The 20,710-nt window shown below is 37.8% G+C and overlaps 1 protein-coding gene across 2 annotated transcripts in view; it reads right to left on the reverse strand.

Moving 5' to 3' along the window:
- The window catches only part of ACBD6 (acyl-CoA binding domain containing 6), a 201,041-nt gene that overhangs the window by 111,222 nt on the left and 69,109 nt on the right, over window positions 1–20,710 (reverse strand). For both annotated transcript variants that reach the window (XM_068986419.1, XM_068986421.1), the window contains exon 5: window positions 8,018–8,123. In XM_068986419.1, the coding sequence (XP_068842520.1) occupies window positions 8,018–8,123 (106 nt within the window). The remainder of the gene's footprint in view (window positions 1–8,017; window positions 8,124–20,710) is intronic.

Below are 20,710 nucleotides of genomic sequence, written 5' to 3' on the forward strand. Positions count from 1 at the left end.
TGAATGGTAGGACCACAGGACACTTTCTGTCCCCAGCCCCTCACCAACAGCCAGTCAGTTCCGTTCAGTCACTCAGTCGTGTCCGACTCTTCGTGACACCATGGACTGCAGCACGCCAGGCCTCCCTGCCCATCACCAACTCCTATAGCTTACTCAAACTCATGTCCATTGAATTGGTGATGTCATCCAGCCATCTCATCCTCTGTTGTCCCTTTCCCCTCCCATCTTCAATCTTTCCCAGCATCAGGGTCTCTTCAAATAAGTCAGTTTTTCGCACCAACACATTACTAAGGGCCTATTTATAGCAGTTCCTTTTATCTGGTATATCCATCCAGCTATCAGTGAAAATTACATGGCAAACCACAAGGCAAAAAAATCCACCATTTGAAGAGACAGAATAAGCATCAGAATGAAACAGGGCAGAGATGTTGGAATTACCAGGTGGAGAATTTCAAACAACAATGATTAATATGCTAAGGGCTCTAATATGTAAAGCTGGCAGCATGCAAGAACAGATGGACAGGGACTTCCCTGGGGGTCCGCTGGTTAAGAATCCACCCTGCAATTCAGAGAACGTGGCTTTCCGATCTCTGGTCAGGAAACCAAGACCACTTGCTGCGGAGGAACTAAGGCCCTGTGCCACAATTAAAGAGTCCCTGCACTGCAACGAAAGATCCTGAATAATGCAGAGAAGATCCTGTGTGCCACAGTTACGACCCAAGGCAACCAAGTAGATAACCATCTAAAAAAAGAAAAAGAACGGATGGACAATGTAAGCAGAGAAGTGGAAATCCAAATAAAGAACCATAAAGAAATGCTAAAGATTAAAAAAAAATAAACCCATTGCAACAGAAATTAAAAATGCCTGTGACAGGCTTATTGGTATACCAGAAACGGCTGAAGAAAGAATCTCTGAGCTAGAAGATGTATCAGTAGAATCCTTGAAAACTTAAAAGCAAACAACAAAGACAGGAAACAACAATAAGAAAAAACAGAACAGAATATCCAAGGGCTGTGGGACGAATGCAAAAGCTGTAACGTGTGCACAGCTGGGGATACCAGAAGGAGAAACAGAGAAAGGCACGCAAGAAATACCTGAAACAATTACTGAACCTCAAATTAATGCCAGACGCCAAGCCGCAGATCCAGGAAGCTCAGAGAACACCAAGCAAGATAAATACTTCACAAACTACACTACGCATGTCATTTTCAAATTACAGAGAATCACAGATAAAGAAAAATCCTGAAGGAAGCCAAAGGAAAAAAAATACATTGCTTATAGAGAAAACAAAGATAAGAATGACATCAGATTTTTCTTCTGAAACGATGCACGCAAGAAGAGTGGAGTGACATTTAAAGCGTTGAGGAAAAACCCCTGCTAACCTAGAATTCTGTATACTGAGAAATCATCCTTCAAAAGTGAAGGAGAAATAAAGACTGTCTCAAACAAATATTGAAGAAATCTGTTGCCAGTAGACCTGCCTTGCCAGAAATATTGAGAGAAATTTATTAGAGAGAATGAAAACAATGTAGGTTCGAAACTGGATCTACATAAAGAAAGAGCATCAGAGAAGGAATAGTGAAGATTCAAGAAAAACTTATTCTCAACTGATTTAACAGTTTGTTCAAAATCGTATCAACAGTGTATTTGATTATACAAGCTTACATATCATATCTTATATGTGTACAAATATATACACAGGCATACACTGTATGCATGTACATATGCCTACGTATGCTTTTATATAAGTGAAATGAGTGACAATAGTGACACAAGAGACAGGAGGGAGAAATTAGGAATATTTTGTTTTTATAAGGCAGTCACATTACCCATGAAATGGTATCATGTTATCTGAAAGTGGACTTGGGTTAGTTATAAATGTATATTGCAAACTCTAGGGCAACCACTATAACAGGTTAGAAAAAGCATATGCTAAGAGGGGAAAGACAATGGAATCATATTAAATGCTCACTCACAAATAGCAAGAAAAGAGAGGAAGACAAAAACAGAAACAAAGAAAAGGGCAAATACCTAAAACAGTAACCAATGTGGTAAATATTAATCCAACTATATCAGTAATCACTCTGAATGTCAGTGGCCTACATGTATCAATTAAAAGACAGATTGTCAAAATGGATCAAAAACCCAACCCAACAATATGCTATTAAAAAAAACCTACTTTAAATATGCAAACAAATATAAAGTAAATGTTTACTACCATGCTAACACACAAGAAAGCAGGGTAGCTATATTAATTTTAGTCAGAGCAAACTTAAAGAAAGTTATATGTAATAAAGAACAGCATTAGATAATGATAAAGAGGTCAGTTCTCCAAGACATAAAAATTCTTAACTCTATTTACCTAACAAAAGAACCTCATTCATGGACGGTAGGAATACAAGATGGTACAGACATTTTGAAAGAAAATTTGATGGGTTTCTTATAAAACTAAATATACTCTTACAATATGATCTAGAATTCATACTTCTCCTTATTTACCCAAAGGTACTAAAAACTTAGGTCCACACAAAATCTGCACATGGCTGTTTAAAGCAGCTTTATTCATAACTACCAAAACTCAGAGGCAGCCAAGGACAGTCCTTCAGGAAGTGAATGGATAAATAAATTGTGGAACATCTAGACAATGGAATATTCTTGGATGCCAAAGGAAATGTCAATACAGAAATCAGATTGATTATATTCTTTGGAACTGATGATGGAGAAGCTCTATACAGTCAGCAAAAACAAGACTGGAAGCTGCCTCTGGCTTAGATCATAACTCTTTATTGCAAAATTCAGACTTAAATTGAAGAAAGTAGGGAAAACCACTACACCATTCAGATATGACCTAAACCAAATCCTTTAGGATTATGTAGTGGAAGTGACAAGTAGATTTAAGGGATTAGACCTGATAGAGTACCTGAAGAACTATGGACAGAGGTTAGTAACATTTTATAGGAGGTGGTGATCAAGACCATCCCCAAGAAAAAGAAATGCAAAAAGGCAAAATGGTTGTCTGAGGAGGCCTTACAAATAGCTGAGAAAAGAAGAGAAGCTGAAGGCAAAGGAGAAAAGGGAAGATATACCCGTTTGACTGCAGAGTTCCAAAGAACAGCAAGGAGAGATAACAAAGCCTTCTTAAGTGAACAATGTATGGAAATAGAGGAAAATAATAGAATGGGAAAGACTAGAGACCCCTTCAAGAAAATTAGAGATACCAAGGGAACATTTCATGCAAAGATGGTCACAATAAAGGACAGAGAGGCAGAAAATATTAAGAAGAGGTGGCAAGAATATACAGAGAACTATACAAAGAAGGTCTTCATGACCCAGATAACCATGATGGTGTGATCACTCACCGAGAGCCAGTGGGAATGTGAAGTCAAGTGGGCCTTAAGAAGCATTACTACAGGCAAAGTTAGTGCAGGTGATGGAATTCCAGCCCAGCTATTTCAAATCCTAAAAGATGATGCTGTGAAAGTGCTGCACTCAATATGTCAGCAAATTTGGAAAACTCAGCAGTGGCCATAGGACTGGGAAAGGTCAGTTTTCACTCCGATCCCAAAGAAAGGCAATGCCAAAGAATGTTCAGACTGCTGCATAATTGCATTTATTTCACATGCTAGCAAGGTCTTGCTCGAAATCCTTCAAGCTAGGCTTCAACAGTAGATGAATTGAAAACTTCCAGATAAACAAGCTGGATTTAGAAAAGGCAGAGTAACCAGAGGTCAAATTGTCAACAACCACTGGATCATAGAAAAAGCAAGGGAATTCCAGAAAACATCTCCTTCTGCTTCATTGACTATGCTAAAGCCTTTGACTGTGTGGATCACAACACACTGTAGAAAATTCTTAAAGAGAATTACCTACCTTAACTTACCTCCCTCCCTCCTGAGCAACCTGTTTGCTGGTCAAGAAGCAACAGTTAGAACTGGAGATGGAACAACGAACAGGTTCAAAATTGAGGAGTACATCAAAATTATATATTGTCATGATGTTGATTTAACTTATGCAGAGTATATCATGCGAAATGCTAGGATGGATGAATCTCAAGCTGGAATCAAGACTCCCAGGAGACATACCAATAACCTTGGATATGCAGATGACACCACTCTAATGGCTGTAAGTGAAGAAGAACTAAAGAGCCTCTTAATGAAGGTAGAAGAGGAGAGCAAAAAAACTGGCTTAAAACTCCACATTCAAAAACAAAGATCAGGGCATCCAGTCCCATCACCTCATGGCAAACAGATGGGGAAAAATGGAAACAGTGACAGACTTAACTTTCTTGGGTTCCAAAATCTCTGTGGACAGTGACTGCAACCATGATGTTAAAGGACGCCTGCTTCTTGAAATAAAAGCTATGACAAACCTAGACAGTGTATTAAAAAGCAGAGACCTCACTTTGCTGACAAAGGTCCATACAGTCAAAGCTATGTTTTCTGCAGTAGTCACGTACAGATGTGAGAGTTGGACCATAGAGAAGGCTGAGCACCAAAGAACTGATGCTTTCAAACTGTGGTGCTGGAGAAGAGTCTTGAAAGACCCTTGGACTGCGAGGAGATCAAACCAGTCAATCCTAAAGGAAATCAACTCTGAATATTCACTGGAAGGACTGATGCTGAAGCTGAAGCCCCAGTACTCTGGCTACCTGATGCTAACAGCCCACTAAGAAAAGACCTTACCACTGAGAAAGACTGAGGGCAGGAGAAGTGGACAACAGAGGATGAGATGGTTGAATGGCATCATCGACTCAATGGACATGAGTTTGAGCAAACTCATGGGATAGTGAAAGACAGGAGAGCCTGGAGTGCTGCAGTCCATGGGGCCACAAAGAGTTGGACACAACTGAGTGACTGAACAACAGAAAAGAAAATGAACTATCAAACCATCAGAAGATATGGAGGAAACTCAAATTATTACTAAGTGAAAGAAGCCAATCTGAAAAGACTACATATCGTATGATTCCAACTATACGGCATTTTGGAAAAGGCCAAACTGTGGAGACAAGAAAAAGATCAGTGGTTGCCAGGGGAGCAGGAGGTACAAATAGGCAAGACATAGGATTTTTAGGGTCATGAAAAGACTCTGTATGATACTGTAATGATGAATATGTCATTATACATCTGTCCAGATACATAGGATGTACAGCACCAAGAGTGAGCCCTAAAGTAAATTATGGACTTTGGGTGATTATGATATATTAATGCACATCCTTGGTTTTAAAAAAAAGTGTACCATATATACCTTCCTCTCAAGTTTATTACAAAACCTAAAACTGCTCTGCTCTTAAAAAAAGAATTTAAGTCTTAGAAAAAAGAATTAAGTGATTTCTTCATTATATCGTCATCCTTCATATTATTCGCTAAGGACAATTAAGACATTTATTGATGTCTTGGTGTATGTGTTTCAGGTACTAAGTCCTTTATATACATTAACTCATTTAACATGACATTTCTGACACAGGTACTATTCTCATTTTACACACTAGGAAACTGAGACAGAATAAACTTGACAAAGGTCATCCAGCTAGGAAGTGACAGTACTAGTCCTTGACCCCAGGTAGTCCAGCTCGTCACCATTATACATACTGCTTCTGCTTATCCAGTCATTCTATCATTCATTATTCACAATTCATCAAATCTTTATTGAGCATGTGGGATATGTCAAGAGCTCTGACAGAAACATTTTCAACAAGGAAGTTCTCAAAACATTTACCTACTGAAGGAAATGCTCCCTCAAAACCAGGAAACGAATAAAAGAGGAAGCTACAGAAGGAGACACTCCAATAAAACAGAAGTAAACAATTAAAGGTGAAGACCTACGGTCCAGAAAACAGAAAAATCCAGAAGAAAGGGGAAGAGAATTCCGAGGACAGTGGTAAAACGTAATGCTAGAATGACATCTGTGCGAGAGGCTGAGACAGCAACCAGTCCAGACTAGAGATGAAGAAGGATGAAGGAAGGAAGGAAGGTTCCAGAGGGATACTCCTAAAGGAAAAAAAAAGGAAAAACATGGGATTGACTGCATGAGAAGACCTCTATTGGGCAAATTGAGGGAAGAGTTAATAGGAACTTAGAAGACCAAGAAAAGTATAAAAGCAAATAAAGAGGCCACTATTTAAGAAAAACAAAATGCTGTACCATGGAATGTAGATTGCATTATTCATGATTACATAATTTACTCACTCACTTTTTACCTTTGCCTTGCTTCCCTATAATCAGAGCAGACTTCCTATTACACTGACCTGGGTCTTGGCCTTGTGACTTGTTTTAGACAAAGGAAAACAGGGAGACGTGACACACACTACAGTCAAGGGAAGCTTTGAATGTATTTGTGGGATCTGGTTCTGTCTGCCCCACCTAGGGTCTATCCGCTGGGATGAGACCTCAAATGAGAACAGGGGAAATCAAGATGAACTGAGCACAAACAAGGCTGGTAGAACCCAGCAGAGTCGCAACTGGCTCCAAGCCTTTTGAAACATGAACAATAAATAAATGTTGTTAGCTACTGAAGGTTTTCTTTTTTTGCTATAGCAAAAGTTGACTAATACATATAGTACAATCCATAGCTCAGCAAACAATATTTATATAGTCATAATAATATACTATGGATGAGAGAGTTGGACTGTGAAGAAAGCTGAGCACCAAAGAATTGATGCTTTTGAACTGTGGTGTTGGAGAAGACTCTTGAGAGTCCCTTGGACTGCAAGGAGATCCAACCAGTCCATTCTGAAGGAGATCAGCCCTGGGTGTTCTTTGGAAGGAATGATGCTAAAGCTGAAACTCCAGTACTTTGGCCACCTCATGTGAAGAGTTGACTCATTGGGAAAGACTCTGATGCTGGGAGGAATTGGGGGCAGGAGGAGAAGGGGACGACAGAGGATGAGATGGCTGGATGGCATCACTGACTCAATGGACGTGAGTCTGAGTGAACTCTGGGAGTTGGTGATGGACAGGGAGGCCTGGCGTGCTGCGATTCATGGGGTCACAAAGAGTCAGACACGACTGAGTGACTGAACTGAACTGAATAATATAGTTACATTATAACCATATTATAATTGACTATATTACATAATTATACTATAATTTGTAACAATAATGAAAACATTGATACAATAGAGATTCAAGAAGAAAACTGAAACTAAAAGCTGTGATCATCACTTTTGTTAAGAGAGTGAGGAGAGAGAGATGGGACCAGGATCACTGGTCCTCCTTTACGGTAGAATTACAGTCTTACATTTTCAGCTCCAGATGTCTGTGAAAACATATTACAGGAAAGATGTTGCCTAAAAGAGAGATGGAGAAGGCAAAGGCACCCCACTCCAGTACTCTTGCCTGGAAAATCCCATGGACAGAGGAGCCTGGTGGGCTGTGGTCCATGGGGTCGCGAAGAGTCAGACACGACTGAGCGACTTCCCTTTCACTTTTCACTTTCATGCATTGGAGAAGGAAATGGCAACCCACTCCAGTGTTCTTGTCAGGACAATCCCAGGGACAGGAGAGCCTGGTGGGCTGCCGTCTATGGGGTCACACAGAGTCGGACACGACTGAAGTGACTTAGCAGCAGCAGCAGCAAAAGTGAGATAATATTAAAGGCTAACCTGTACAGAGAGCTCTCATTTAATACAGAAGTCAATTATCTACTCTATATACTATCTATGATCACCGCATGTCTTCTTCCTAACACTTGCCACCTTTGATTGAAGATGGTCATTTCAATCATCTTTACTGCATTATCACAGAATGAGAAAAATGATTCAAAAAAAGAAAAATGATTCAATGTGATTAGCAAATTTTGCTTCTTTTTTTAACAACTATAATTCAGGGACAGTTTAAGCTCAATATGTGAACAGTTTTATTCACAAAACAAATCAATAAATAATGTATTTTACAAAATAATTTAGTATAGAATCCCTTTAAATAGTGGACCTGCATTGAAATAACTAGACTGACCGAGATTTTGACAGTTTTCTAGAAATATAGTTACTGGGCAAAGGACAATATACTTGTTTCATACCTCTTCATCTTTCATATTCACATCCATGTTTTTTGTTTTGATGACTTTGGTTATATGGCCAATGTTGTTTTCCCTGCAGTAATCAAATATGTCTTTGTCTTCTTCCCTAATTGGAGTTAAAAAAAAAAAAAGTTTTTGTCTTAGTAGGTAACAGAGAAAAGTTACATATTTTTAATACAATCTGTTTGCTGTAAACATTAGTGGAGTCCGTTTCTATAAAGAATTTTCCTTGAACAATAGTGGATTTTCAGTAACACACTACATCCAATCTCTGAAAAGACTAAGGTTCTTAGCAACTATAATTATAGAGAAAAGCTTCATCTGCTTTAACAAGTTACACTAGTACACTAATAAAACATCTTGAGTAGATTTTCTCAATGCTCTTTTTCTCCCCAGTTGCTTTTACACAGACAGGAACATATATCCTCTGACTCAGAATGTTCAACTGTAGCACTGCAGTGGGAAGGTCATTTTCCATTGCCAGTATAGATGCAGCAAGGGATCGGAACAAACTTACTACTCCTATCAGAGAAAAACAGAGTAAGTTGGTTGCTATCCGAGTTTTAAAAAATTATTCACAAATACACACACAACACACACACGAATATACATACATGCGCACCAAAGTAATTTTCTTAAGGAAAAGATAATTACAGAATCACAAAATTCAGAAATCCTTCATGAGATAATACAAATAAAGACTGGGAAGCATATATACACCCAGTACTACTCTAAGTTTGGCAGTGTACTAATTCACTTACTCTTATCCGACAGCTTCACTTCACAGATAAAGAAACAGGTATGGAGACATTATATGACCTGTCAAATAGCATCACACTTATCAAAGGCAGAATAAGAGCTGAAACTCACTCAGATCAACTGATTTGGTAGATAGTCCATTTTTCTACTTTTCTATTATATCAAGCCACATCTTCAACTAGTAAGCTGTAATCTATTGCAGAATCTAAAGCAGGGAAGTTCTTGACATGAGGTCTATGAGTCCTCTAAAACAGTATACAGAATTATGTGTGCAAATGAATAATGCATTTTTATGAATGTGTTGGCAGGGAGCAGGGGGAACAGGCGGGTCGGTAGTTTCAATGAGGTCCTCAAAGGATCGGTAATTTGGAATATTAATAGTCAAACTGTCCAACATGCGGGCTTAATTTTCCAAACAGGCACAAAAGAATGCAATTTGAGTTCCAAAAATTATAACTAGTATTTCTGATAAATGTAAGGCCATAGCTTCCATTTACCAGAAATTAAAGCATCTGACTATAGGAGGTCTCCTATCTTAAAAGCCAATAACTTTTACCCTATAAAAAGTTATTTCCCAGCCAGTGGTAATTAACTCATACCACAACCCTGTGGCGTTTTCTATCTAAGATTACCTTATGCAGTTGATGTATTTAATTGAGAACCTACTACATGCAAGGCACTGGGCAAGGTTCTGTTTATAACAGATAACAACAGTAAGCAAGGAACTCTGTGCTCAGTACATGTGCAGTATAGCTGAAATGATTAAAATCTATACAGTTTAAAACTGTATTTATTTTCATTTATTTATCTGGCTGCGCTGGGTCTTAGTTGCAGCATTGTGATCTCTGATCTTTAGTTGTGGCATGCAGGATCTTCCAGTTGCAGCAAGCAAACTCTTCGCTGCAGCATGTGGGATCTAGTTTCCCCACCAGGGACGGAACCTGGGCCCCCTGAATTGGCGGTACGGAGTCTTAGCTGCTGGACCACCAGAGAAGTTGCCCAAATCTATACACTATTAACATAACGTGAAGCTGGATCTTTAAAAAGGCCGACCAGAATACAGTGGAGAAACAGTCCACCTCAAGCTAGAGAAAATGAGCTAAGTCTCCAGAAAAAAATCATGCTTAAAAAAAAAAGTATGATCTCTTGCAAATGTTCATTTGCAGAAGAGAAAATGCTTTTCCAGATCATTTACTCTGGGCAGGGGTGGGAGGGAGGGTAGGAATAGAAAAGTCTTGAGACCAAAACTCCTAAAAGGATAAGTCTGATTTTTTAAATTAAGGCTTCATATAATACTATTGTAGCTATATTTAACTATCACAAAAAATACTTTCTATGAAAAAAGTGCATTCAGCATTCTGACCTGGGGATACAAGGGGCCTAGTTTCCTTCAATACAGTAACAGAGACCCCTCTAATTCAATAAACAGCAACTTCAACTGTGAGATAAAGTACTGTGCCATTTTAAGTCATAATAAAAAATACACTTCTCACCAACTGTTTTGAATAGAAAATAATGGGGAGTTGGTGGTAGGGCACAGAGAGCAAAGTATGGAGGATCCTTGGGATATAGGTTACCCTTACCCAGTAATACTGGAGGGTTATTCAGAAATGAGAAAACCTTCTGGGTGGCCCTTCTTCCTTAATCCTAAATGGGCATGTACACCTATGCCATAAGCAGTAAGAAAGTAAATAAAATACAAACTTATTTAACATGTTTCTATTGCTTAATATATTCTCAGTGTCTCTTAATATGTATACTTTATATCAAATATTTTGTTTTGGTATGTGAATTTTGTGTAGGTCAGGGCATTTTTTTCATCTGTATACTTGCTTATCAACTGTAGTTTATCATTACTAAGTATGCTAGGTACATAGAAGTATTTATAAAATACTTCAGGGTAGGGTACACAATGTAAATTAAATATAAAATGGGAAAGTCAATAAAATCACCATGAATGTGTTACAAAGCTGACTAATAATTAAAAAAATTAAGTGATACTCTTGGGCTTGGTTTTTAAATAGAGTTATCTAACACCAAGTCATGCATGTTTTGACTAGCATGCCAGCAACCAAGCTGTCTTTATACAATGTCACCACCTAGCGGTCAAAATGGAGAAACATCAGAAGCAACATTTTTGTGTATCTTGTCCCCAGCAAGATTATGTACAATATACAAATCTAATTCTTTTTCCCTCTGTATTTCCCAGTTAATGCAGTCTTCCACAGGAAATTTTTCTCTGTATTTACATGAAATGACACGTGCAAACCAAATATAGCAGAGCCTTAAAAGATGTTAGTGCCCTCCTACATCTTCTCACTTTATCTTCTCTTTTGATGCTTACCAGTTACCTTTCTCCTTTTCTCTGCTGAATGTGATAAAATTATCATATCCATCCTCCACAGATGAGTATGAGTTATTTCATGAATACCCCCAAGAATGTCCCACATTATCCATTGCACAAGACAGCAAGACTCTCTTGAGATTACTCCAAATTTCCTAAAATTGACAAGATATGCATTTATCTGAATGAAAACACACACACACTTTCTTTGACATTCTTTTGAAGTGTAAGGGCACATACTCATGGAAGAGAGGGATGATGTTTAAGTATGGTTGTCTTTCATCAGTTATAGGAAGATGAGATTCTTGCTCACACCTAAAAATGCTATCTGCACCACTTTCTACAAAGACTGCATTTTCCTATCAAAAGACTATTTCAGATAGTTAGGTTTCATGGCGAGCCATCTAAAGTCTATTTACTTTTCACTGACCTTATAGAATTAAAAAATGCATTTATGGGATAAACTCAGATATCTAACTATTAAATAGATACATTCAGTAAATATTTCAACTCATTGTATTTATCAAGCAACTGGCAATCAGATATTAAAACAGTATTCCAATAGATAATTAAAATTTATTGAATGAATGAAAACACAAAGAAGACCTTACACATATACTTTAAAATCAAGATCAGAATTTTATTTTTAAGTAAACTTTCTATTTCAAGACAATTGAAGATTCACGTGTAGCTGTAGGAAATAATACAGAGAGCTGGTACTGTTTTCCCAATTTTCCTCAATGGTAGCATGCTCATATGTTTTTTTAAAAATGGATTATCAGCACCATTTTTTCTAGAAAAATGGTATTGACAGACCTGTTCGCAGTGCAGGAATAGAGATGCAGACACAGAGAATGGACACATGGCAACAGGGAGGCAAGGAGAGAGTCGGCACTGACATATACACACGGTCACGTACAAACAGCGAGTGGGAAGCTGCCGTATAGCACAGGGGGCTCAGCCTGGTGCTCTGTGACAGCCTGAGGGGGGAGGCAGGTGGGAAGGAGGCTCAAGAGAAAGGGGGTATATGTATACTTATAGCTGATTCATGCTGTTGTACAGCAGAAACCAACACAACATTGTAAAGCAGTTATATTCCAATTAAAATACATGAACAAAATGGATTGCTGTTATAGTATTTAGATTCTGTTGGATACATCTAAATGAATGTTTATTTTAAAATTCCATTATTTACAAAATGTCAGAAATTATGCCCTTTGCAATTATTTAAACTTTTATATAAAAATTTTAGATGTTGGGACTTGCCTGGTGGTATAGCGGTTAAGAATCCACCAGCCAATGCGGGGGACACGGGTTCAATCCTTGGTCCGGGAACTAAGATCCCACATGCCACAGGGCAATAAGTTTGTGTGCCACAACTACTGAACCCTCAAGCCGCAATCACTGGAGCCCACACACCCTAGAGCCCAGGCTCCTCAACAAGAGAAGCTACCACAATGAGAAGCCTGCACACGGCAAATAGGCAGTAGACCCACTTGCTGCAACTAGAGAAAGCCCACATGCAGCGATGAAGACCTAGCACAGCTAAAGAAAATGATCAAAAAGCATTTTAGAAGGTGTCACAAAAATATAAAAGGGAACTGCTGCTGCTGCTAAGTCGCTTCAGTCGTGTCCAACTCTGCGCAACCCCATGGAAGGCAGCCCACCAGGCTCCCCCGTCCCTGGGATTCTCCCGGCAAGAACACTGGAGTGGGTTGCCATTTCCTTCTCCAATGCAAGAAAGTAAAAAGTGAAAGTCAAGTCGCTCAGTCGTGTTGACTCTCCATGACCCCATGGACTACAGCCTACCAGGCTCCTCTGTCCATGGGATTTTCCAGACAAGAGTACTGGAGTGGGTTGTCATTGCCTCAGCCCCCCAAAATAAAGTCTGTCACTGTTTCCACTGTTTCCCCATCTACTTGCCATGAAGTGATGGGGCTGGATGCCATGATCTTAGTTTTCTGAATGTTGAGCTTTAAGCCAACTTTTTCACTTTCCTCTTTCACTTTCATCCAGAGGCTCTTCAGTTCAACAGTTTTCCAAAATCCTTGTAGGAACTACGTCAATATTCTATAAAGCAGAGGCCCAGAGCAAGGAATGGGCCACTCAACCAACGATGAGCAAAGGCGGCATCCCAGAAGAGCTGACATTACAGCCTAGGCTTGAAGAATATACTGACAAACCAGCTACGTGACTAAAGGATCTTGAAGAACAGAATAAAAGGAACAGAGAGAAAGTGAAGTCGCTCAGCCATATCCGACTCTTTGCGACCCCATGGACTGTAGCCTGTCAGACTCCTCCGCCCATGGGGTTTTCCAGGCAAGAATACTGGAGTGGGTTGCCATTTCCTTCTCCAGGGAATCTTCCCAATACAGGGATCAAACCTGGGTCTCCTGCACTGCACCAAGTAATAACTTTTACCAAGTAATAAGTATTTTCTGACTGGGTTACATATGCAGTATATTTAGTTCTGAAGTGAAATCGCTCAGTCGTGTCCGACTCTTTGCGACCCCATGGACAGCGGAGCCTGTACCAGGCTCCTCCGTCCATGGGATTTTCCAGGCAAGAGTACTGGAGTGGGTTCCCGACCCAGGGATCGAACCCAGGTCTCCCACATTGATAGACAGATGCTTTACCATCTGAGCCACCAGGGGACCTATTTAGTCCTAGGACCAGAAAATTGTTAAAAGCCTCAAATAAAAAGTTCTATTTACTATCTTACATATGTTGATGAGAGTTCCTTCAAATGAAACCACTTACATTTTTAACATATTTTTCTCATATTTTTCCAAGCAAACAATAACAGAGAAGAGACCAATGCCCCAGGTACTTCTTATAGATAACTTGTTATGCTGGAAAGGTTATTTAGGCATAAATTATATTAAAAAAAAAAACAACTAGTTACTAAAAATGCATTTTCACCTGTTAAAACCTGCTTAACTCTAAAAAAGTTGATTGAAAATTTCTGATACTTTAAGTGTCCATAAGAAAAATGTAGTTCAGTTCTGATCAATCCCTCTAAAACCAGTGCCCACATCAGAAAAATCTATAGAATCTCTTGGCTACAGAGATGAGTTACATTCTCAACCATTAAGGTAAGTCTAAAATCAATAAAAACAATTAATCTAAGGGAAACATCATCATCAGTATATTGATAAATGAAAGACTACAGTCTCTAATTATACCAGTGAAGCACATTTTTAAAAACACTAAATGGAAACGAAATTTAATTAAAAAAATGTAAACTGAAGATACTCACTATATTAATATAATAACAACTATCAAATTCAATTTCAGTAATTGGAGATTACAATGATTCCTCAAACATCTCAGAAGCAATACGGTGTAGCACTTAAGAGCAGAATTACTAACCTTGTGACCTTGGGCAAGTAACCTAACCTCTTTGAGCCTCAGTTTCCTCATCTGTAAAACAGGGATATTTACAATACCTACATCTCATAGGATCATTCCGAAGATTAAGTGGAATAATATATATACAAAACACATGCAGTATGGTTACTAACATCTAATAAGTGATCAATATATGCTAGCTGACATTATTACTAGCTTAAGGTTTTAGCATATGTTGTAAAGTGGGATCATTTTTCATACTCTTATATAATACTCTCAATCAATTCACCCAACAAATATTAATTGAACCTTCAAGGAAATAAAATAGGCCAACTGGTTGGAGCAAAGTGAACAACTGGGAAGGGGAAAATTGGCATTAGATGAGATAGTGAGGGGCCCTGCAAGACAGGTTAAGGATTTTAAAATTCTATCCTAAGTGTTATAGGAAATCATTAAAGGGTTTTAAGCAGGAAAGTGATTGGAGATTTGATTTATAAATCTGGAGGAGACAGCAAGGGAAGTGAGGAATCCAGTTTGCAAATCATTCTGTAGTGTCCTGGCCAAGAGATGTAGAATAGTGATGTTAATGCAAAAGGTGTGATAGTGGCGATAATGAGAGGCAGTGAATTTGAATTATTTTGAATATGAAGAAACAGAATTTCTGATGTGTTAGAAGATGAGAAAGAGGGTAGACCGATGTCTAGGCCTAGGAATGGCATACTTTACATGTATACTGTTAAAAATATTTATCTAATGAATATATAAAATTTTGTATTAGGTAAAAATTGAAAAGTAGAACCATGTAAATCATGTAATAATGTCTTTTTTATACAGAATTAAAACTTCAATAAACACCAGCATTTATTAATATAAACAATGCAATTAGCAAAGACTTCATAAATTGCAAAGCAATGAAATGAACCAAAATTGTTTGCTTTCAGCATTGAGAGAATAGCTGATAACAATTCAATGATAAGATGACTTTGTCCATCACACAAAACTGACATCTTTGCTAACACTTTTAAGATATCTTTCTTTAATATATCTGTAAAGCATTTAGCAGAAGAGAACATTTATTTATATTATCTACAATACATACGACTAGCTTTTATTATAACAGATATAGTACATCCATAACTAATGTGTCTTTATACTTGTGAGCGCGCACAAACACACACACACACTAAACTTGGTAAGACTTAAGCAAGACTAAGTGCCTAGCATTTCAAAGGTACTACATATGGATAAGGATATAAGAAAAAGAGAAGGAAAAGATTAGAAGAAGGCAGAGACAGAAAAAGAACAAAGTAGGGGAAAGGATGGGGGGAAGGAAAAAGAAAGAAGAGAGGCGGAGAGGACAAGAAGATGATGGTTTTAGTTGATGAATGACCTGTTCAGAAAGGGCTGTTGATCTGCAAACAGGTGGACTTGCCTATATGCTTGGTTGGCATCATGGCACTGAGCACACAGGAGCTAAATAAAGCACTAAGGAAGGGGTGAATATGAGAGCCAGGAGACTCTTACAACAGTTACTGTTTATGTCAAGACCTGCTCGTCCCAAGGGACCCATTTTCACATAATCTATAATTATCTCTTCGCTTTAATCGCCTTGTCATTCCTGAGGCTCTCATGGGCACTGGAAGAGGAAAAGCTCATTAACTAAACCTTTTCTCCTCTCTCCAGCCACCCATGGCTTTTAATTGCTTGGTGTGTTATTATCTAGGAGTGCAACTGGGATCATTTTCATAAGAAAGGGAGGTAGAGAGGAGGAAGGGAGCCATGAGTCCCTGAGGTATGCACCACAGACAAACCTTTGCTTTCTCAATTATTTATGCCAGCTGAGGTTTCACAGGCTGAATAAATCCATAACTCAAGTTCATTCTGAGCAATCACATTCTCAAGGGAGAGTTGCCCACTTGCCTAGACACACTTGTGTAGTCCTCAAAGAATAAGCAGAATGTAACAAGACATATGTCATCCAATTTATCACCTATCACCAAAGTGTTAACACAATGTTGATCCTAGGCAACACAGTGAAATAGGGAAGAGTTTCATTACTAACTACCAGGAGAATCTTTTTGGTGCTAACAGCCATGATATCAGTGGGACAGTATTATCCCAGAGTTATGTAGACTACTGAAAGCATAAAAATTCAAATACTCAATTTTTTAAGTACAAAATATGTGTAATGCATACTCTGGATGCTTCAGAGTCTTAAACAGATTTATTAAAAGCTGATAACAATGTGAAGCTTTGAATAAATAACTACATGGAATTTCATACTATTTGGTTGTATAAATCACTTATAATAAAACCATATATGCTGTAGCTTTTTCTTCAATCACATCTCTTTCAGGAAAATTTTAGAGTACAATCTATGTATAAGTGACTGGCTTTTACATTAGTTTTATTTCAGTTCATATTTTCACCAGAAACACAAAATTAAAGCATAAAATTAGCACCTTTATTCTAGGTTTTTTTTTTTTTTTTAATATATATATTTACAGTCTACCACTTTAGAATCAGGGCTAGAGAGCAACTAATGAAAAAATATTTCTAAAATATTTTCAGAATCTATTATAGGTTAAAAATTTTAACTTTATAAGTCAATGATGAAAGCATCTCTTTAGAATTCTACAGGCTTTTGTGTCTGACCACTGCAGTGACCTCTGGTATTTTCTGCCAAAACAGTTCATTTGTCTCACAGAACAACTAATCAATTCCAGAGCCCATCAATCATTTTAGTTGTATACTGGTCTGGTCTTGCTTAGAGAAGGTCCAGATGGCTGCCTGTGTAAGTGGGATTAATAAAATTCTGACAGATTACGTAGCATCAAACTACAGAATATAACAAGGAAGATCAAATCTTATTGCAGGGTGGGTTGGATATTGTACACGTTTCATTTGTTGTATTTTTAAATCATGCCCTAATTTCTCACTTTATGTGCTAACTTCTAGGTAAAACCCTCTCAGTTATACAAGTCACTGAAAGTGATTACTTGTTAGTGAGTCAGTATATGCATCGCAGAAGCATCTGACTCTTTGCAAAGCCTTATCCTTATTAACCAGAGCTTTTTCTGCCAGTCTGTAGTTTAAATGAAACACAACTGATCTCAAGACTAGAGCAACCGTTGAGTCACAAGACCTATTCCTCTCTTGTTTCTATAGTTGCAAACACAGACCTCTCCCTTCCTGGCTTGTCATTTTCTTCTGCAAAAGCAAACAACCTGTACCTAACTCCATAGTTAGGTCCTGACATGTGTTTTTGGCTTCTGCCATCAGTCCTGTGCCCTGGATCTCTCCTGGGGAGACTCTATGTTCATAACAATACTAATAAAACTAATAGTTACAAGGTAACCTATTTTGTGCCACATGCTATTCTAGGATGCCTTGTATAAATATTCATATAATCCACAAAGATGCCATATGAGAAAGGTAGTATAATCACCCCCACTTTACAGATAAATAACTTGTCCAAGGTCACAGAGCTAAAAAGAGATGGAACCAGCATTTGAGTTCCAGCAATTTGGTTCCATAACTTTTTGTACTTAATTAGCCTCACCTTATATCCCCTCCATTATACTACAGAACAATGAGCTAGCTTCAGAATGAGAAACTGGTTTCAGGGCTGTGGAATATTAACCCAGAGATCTGTACCTATGACATCATATTGTAATTTTCTGTGACAGAGTGGAAATAAAGGTCAGAACCAAAACAGGCAGGGAGCAAGCTCAGAACTGGCCCCAGTGGCCCTTGGCTCAGAAACATTTACAATAAAACTAAAATGGGCCCTTAACTTATCACCTACCATGCATTTTCGTCAGGAAACTGCCACAACATTGGAGACCAAGCTTAGTAAATGGGTTCATTAGATAATGGTTTTCCTAATCTTCAAAAATGTGGGAAAAAATTGGAAGTTTATATATTAAAGTACTCAAAAACACATTCAAAATATATTTTAATGTTCCTTTAAAAAACCAATGATTCAAAAGAAAAAAATCAATGGTTCTATAGAAGAAAGCTTTTCCTTTCATCCAAGTTTATCATTTGATGTTTCCAAAACTATAAAAGGACTCCTCCTGTCACTTTTACCTCAGTTGAACATAATTCTGCCAAGAAACCAATTAATCTCAATTAAAGAACAATTTTCTCTTGGAAAAATAAAACACCAGATAATAAATTTCACCAAAGTACAAGCAAAATTTGACTCTATAAACTTCAACAAGTAGCCTGTTTTTATTGTTGCAACTGCATTTTTTAAAATTTATTTATTTTAATTAGAGACTATTTACCTTTCAATATTGTGGTGGTTTTTGCCATACATTGACATGGGTCAATGGGTGTACATGTGTCTCCATCCTGAACCCCCTCCCGCCTCCCTCCCCATCCCGTCCCTCAGGGCCATTCCAGCGCACTGGCTTTGAGTGCCCTGTTTCATGCATCGAACTTGGACTGGTGATCTATTTCAGTATGGTAATACACGTTTCAATGCTATTCTCTCAAATCATCCCACCCCCTCCCTCTCCCACAGAGTCCAAAAGTCTGTTCTTTATACCTGTATCTCTTTTGCTGTCTCGCATATAAGGTCATCGTTATCATCTTTCAAAATCCATATATATGTGTTAATATACTTTATTGGTGTTTCTCTTTCTGACTTACTTCACTCTGTAAAACAGGCACCAGTTTCATCCACCTCATTAGAACTGATTAAAATGTGTTCTTTTTAATAGCTGAGTAATATTCCATTGTGTATATGTACCACAGCTTTCTTATCCATTCATCTGCTGATGGACATCTAGGTTGCTTCCATGTCCTGGCTATTATAAACAGTGCTGCGATGAACACTGGGGTACACGTGTCTCTTTCAATTCTGGTTTCCTTGATGTGTATGCCCAGCAGTGGGATTGCTGGGTCATATGGCAGTTCTGTTTCCAGTTTTTTAAGGAATCTCCACACTGCTCTCCATAGTGGCTGTACTAGTTTGCATTCCCACCAACAATGTAAGACAAAGATCCATAAAAAAAAGAAAACTACAGGTCATTATCACTGGTGAACATAGATGCAAAAATCCTCAACAAAATTCTAGCAAACAGAATCCAACAACATATTAAAAAGATCATACATCATGACCAAGAGGGCTTTACCCCAGGGATGCAAGGATTCTTCAATATTTGCAAATCAATCAATGTGATACACCACATTAACAAATTGAAAGATAAAAAACCATACGATTATCCCAATGGATGCAGAAAAAGCCTTTGGCAAAATTCAACATCCATTTATGATAAAAACCCTCCAGAAAGTAGGCATAGAAGGAACATACCTCAACATAATAAAAGCCATATATGATAAACCCACAGCAAACATTATCCTCAATGGCAAAAAATTGAAAGCATATCCCCTAAAGTCAGGAACAAGATGAGGATGCCCACTCTCACCAGTACTATTCAACATAGTTTTGGAAGTTTTAGCCACAGCAATCAGAGAAGAAAAAGAAAAAAAAGGAATCCAGATTGGAAAAGAAGTAAAACCCTCACTGTTTGCAGATGACATGATCCTCTACATAGAAAATCCTGAAGACACTACCAGAAAATTACTAGAGCTAATCAATGAATATAGTAAAGTTACAGGATATAAAATTAATACACCAAAATCCCTTGCATTCCTATACACTAACAATGAGAAAACAGGAGGAAAATCAAGGAAGCAATTCCATTCACCATTGTGACGAAAAGAATAAAACACTTAGGAATAAGTCTACCTAAAGAAACAAAAGACCTACATATAGAAAACTATAAAACACTGATGAAAGAAATCAAAGAAAGCAACTACATTCTTATACTGAAGAAGCAATAGGGACTACTCTAGTCCTTTAATGGAGTAACCCAGCGTTTTAGTATACAGTAGTTTTTATCATAATCTACTTCGTTATACTGGAATTCTGTTACATTACAGGATAAATTCTCTAAAATCAGAATATGACTAGTTTCTGTGATTTCTGATCTGCTGTAGTAGTAACAAAATTACTGTTTGTAATTAAAAGGAAGGCTTTCAATGGCTCTCTCACACTCATATTCCTTACTTTTTCGTATCTTAACAATATGTTCTAGAATACAAAGATTTAAATCCTATCATAAAAAGACTAATACTTAGATAACAATGAAATAAGGCCAGACTAAAAGTTTTGCCATTAACAGAGGCTCATATTTCACTCAATTAATCAATAAGGTTTATTAAAC

The sequence above is a fragment of the Capricornis sumatraensis genome, chromosome 14 (genome assembly GCF_032405125.1).
Source record: "Capricornis sumatraensis isolate serow.1 chromosome 14, serow.2, whole genome shotgun sequence".
NCBI classification, from domain to species: domain Eukaryota; kingdom Metazoa; phylum Chordata; class Mammalia; order Artiodactyla; family Bovidae; genus Capricornis; species Capricornis sumatraensis.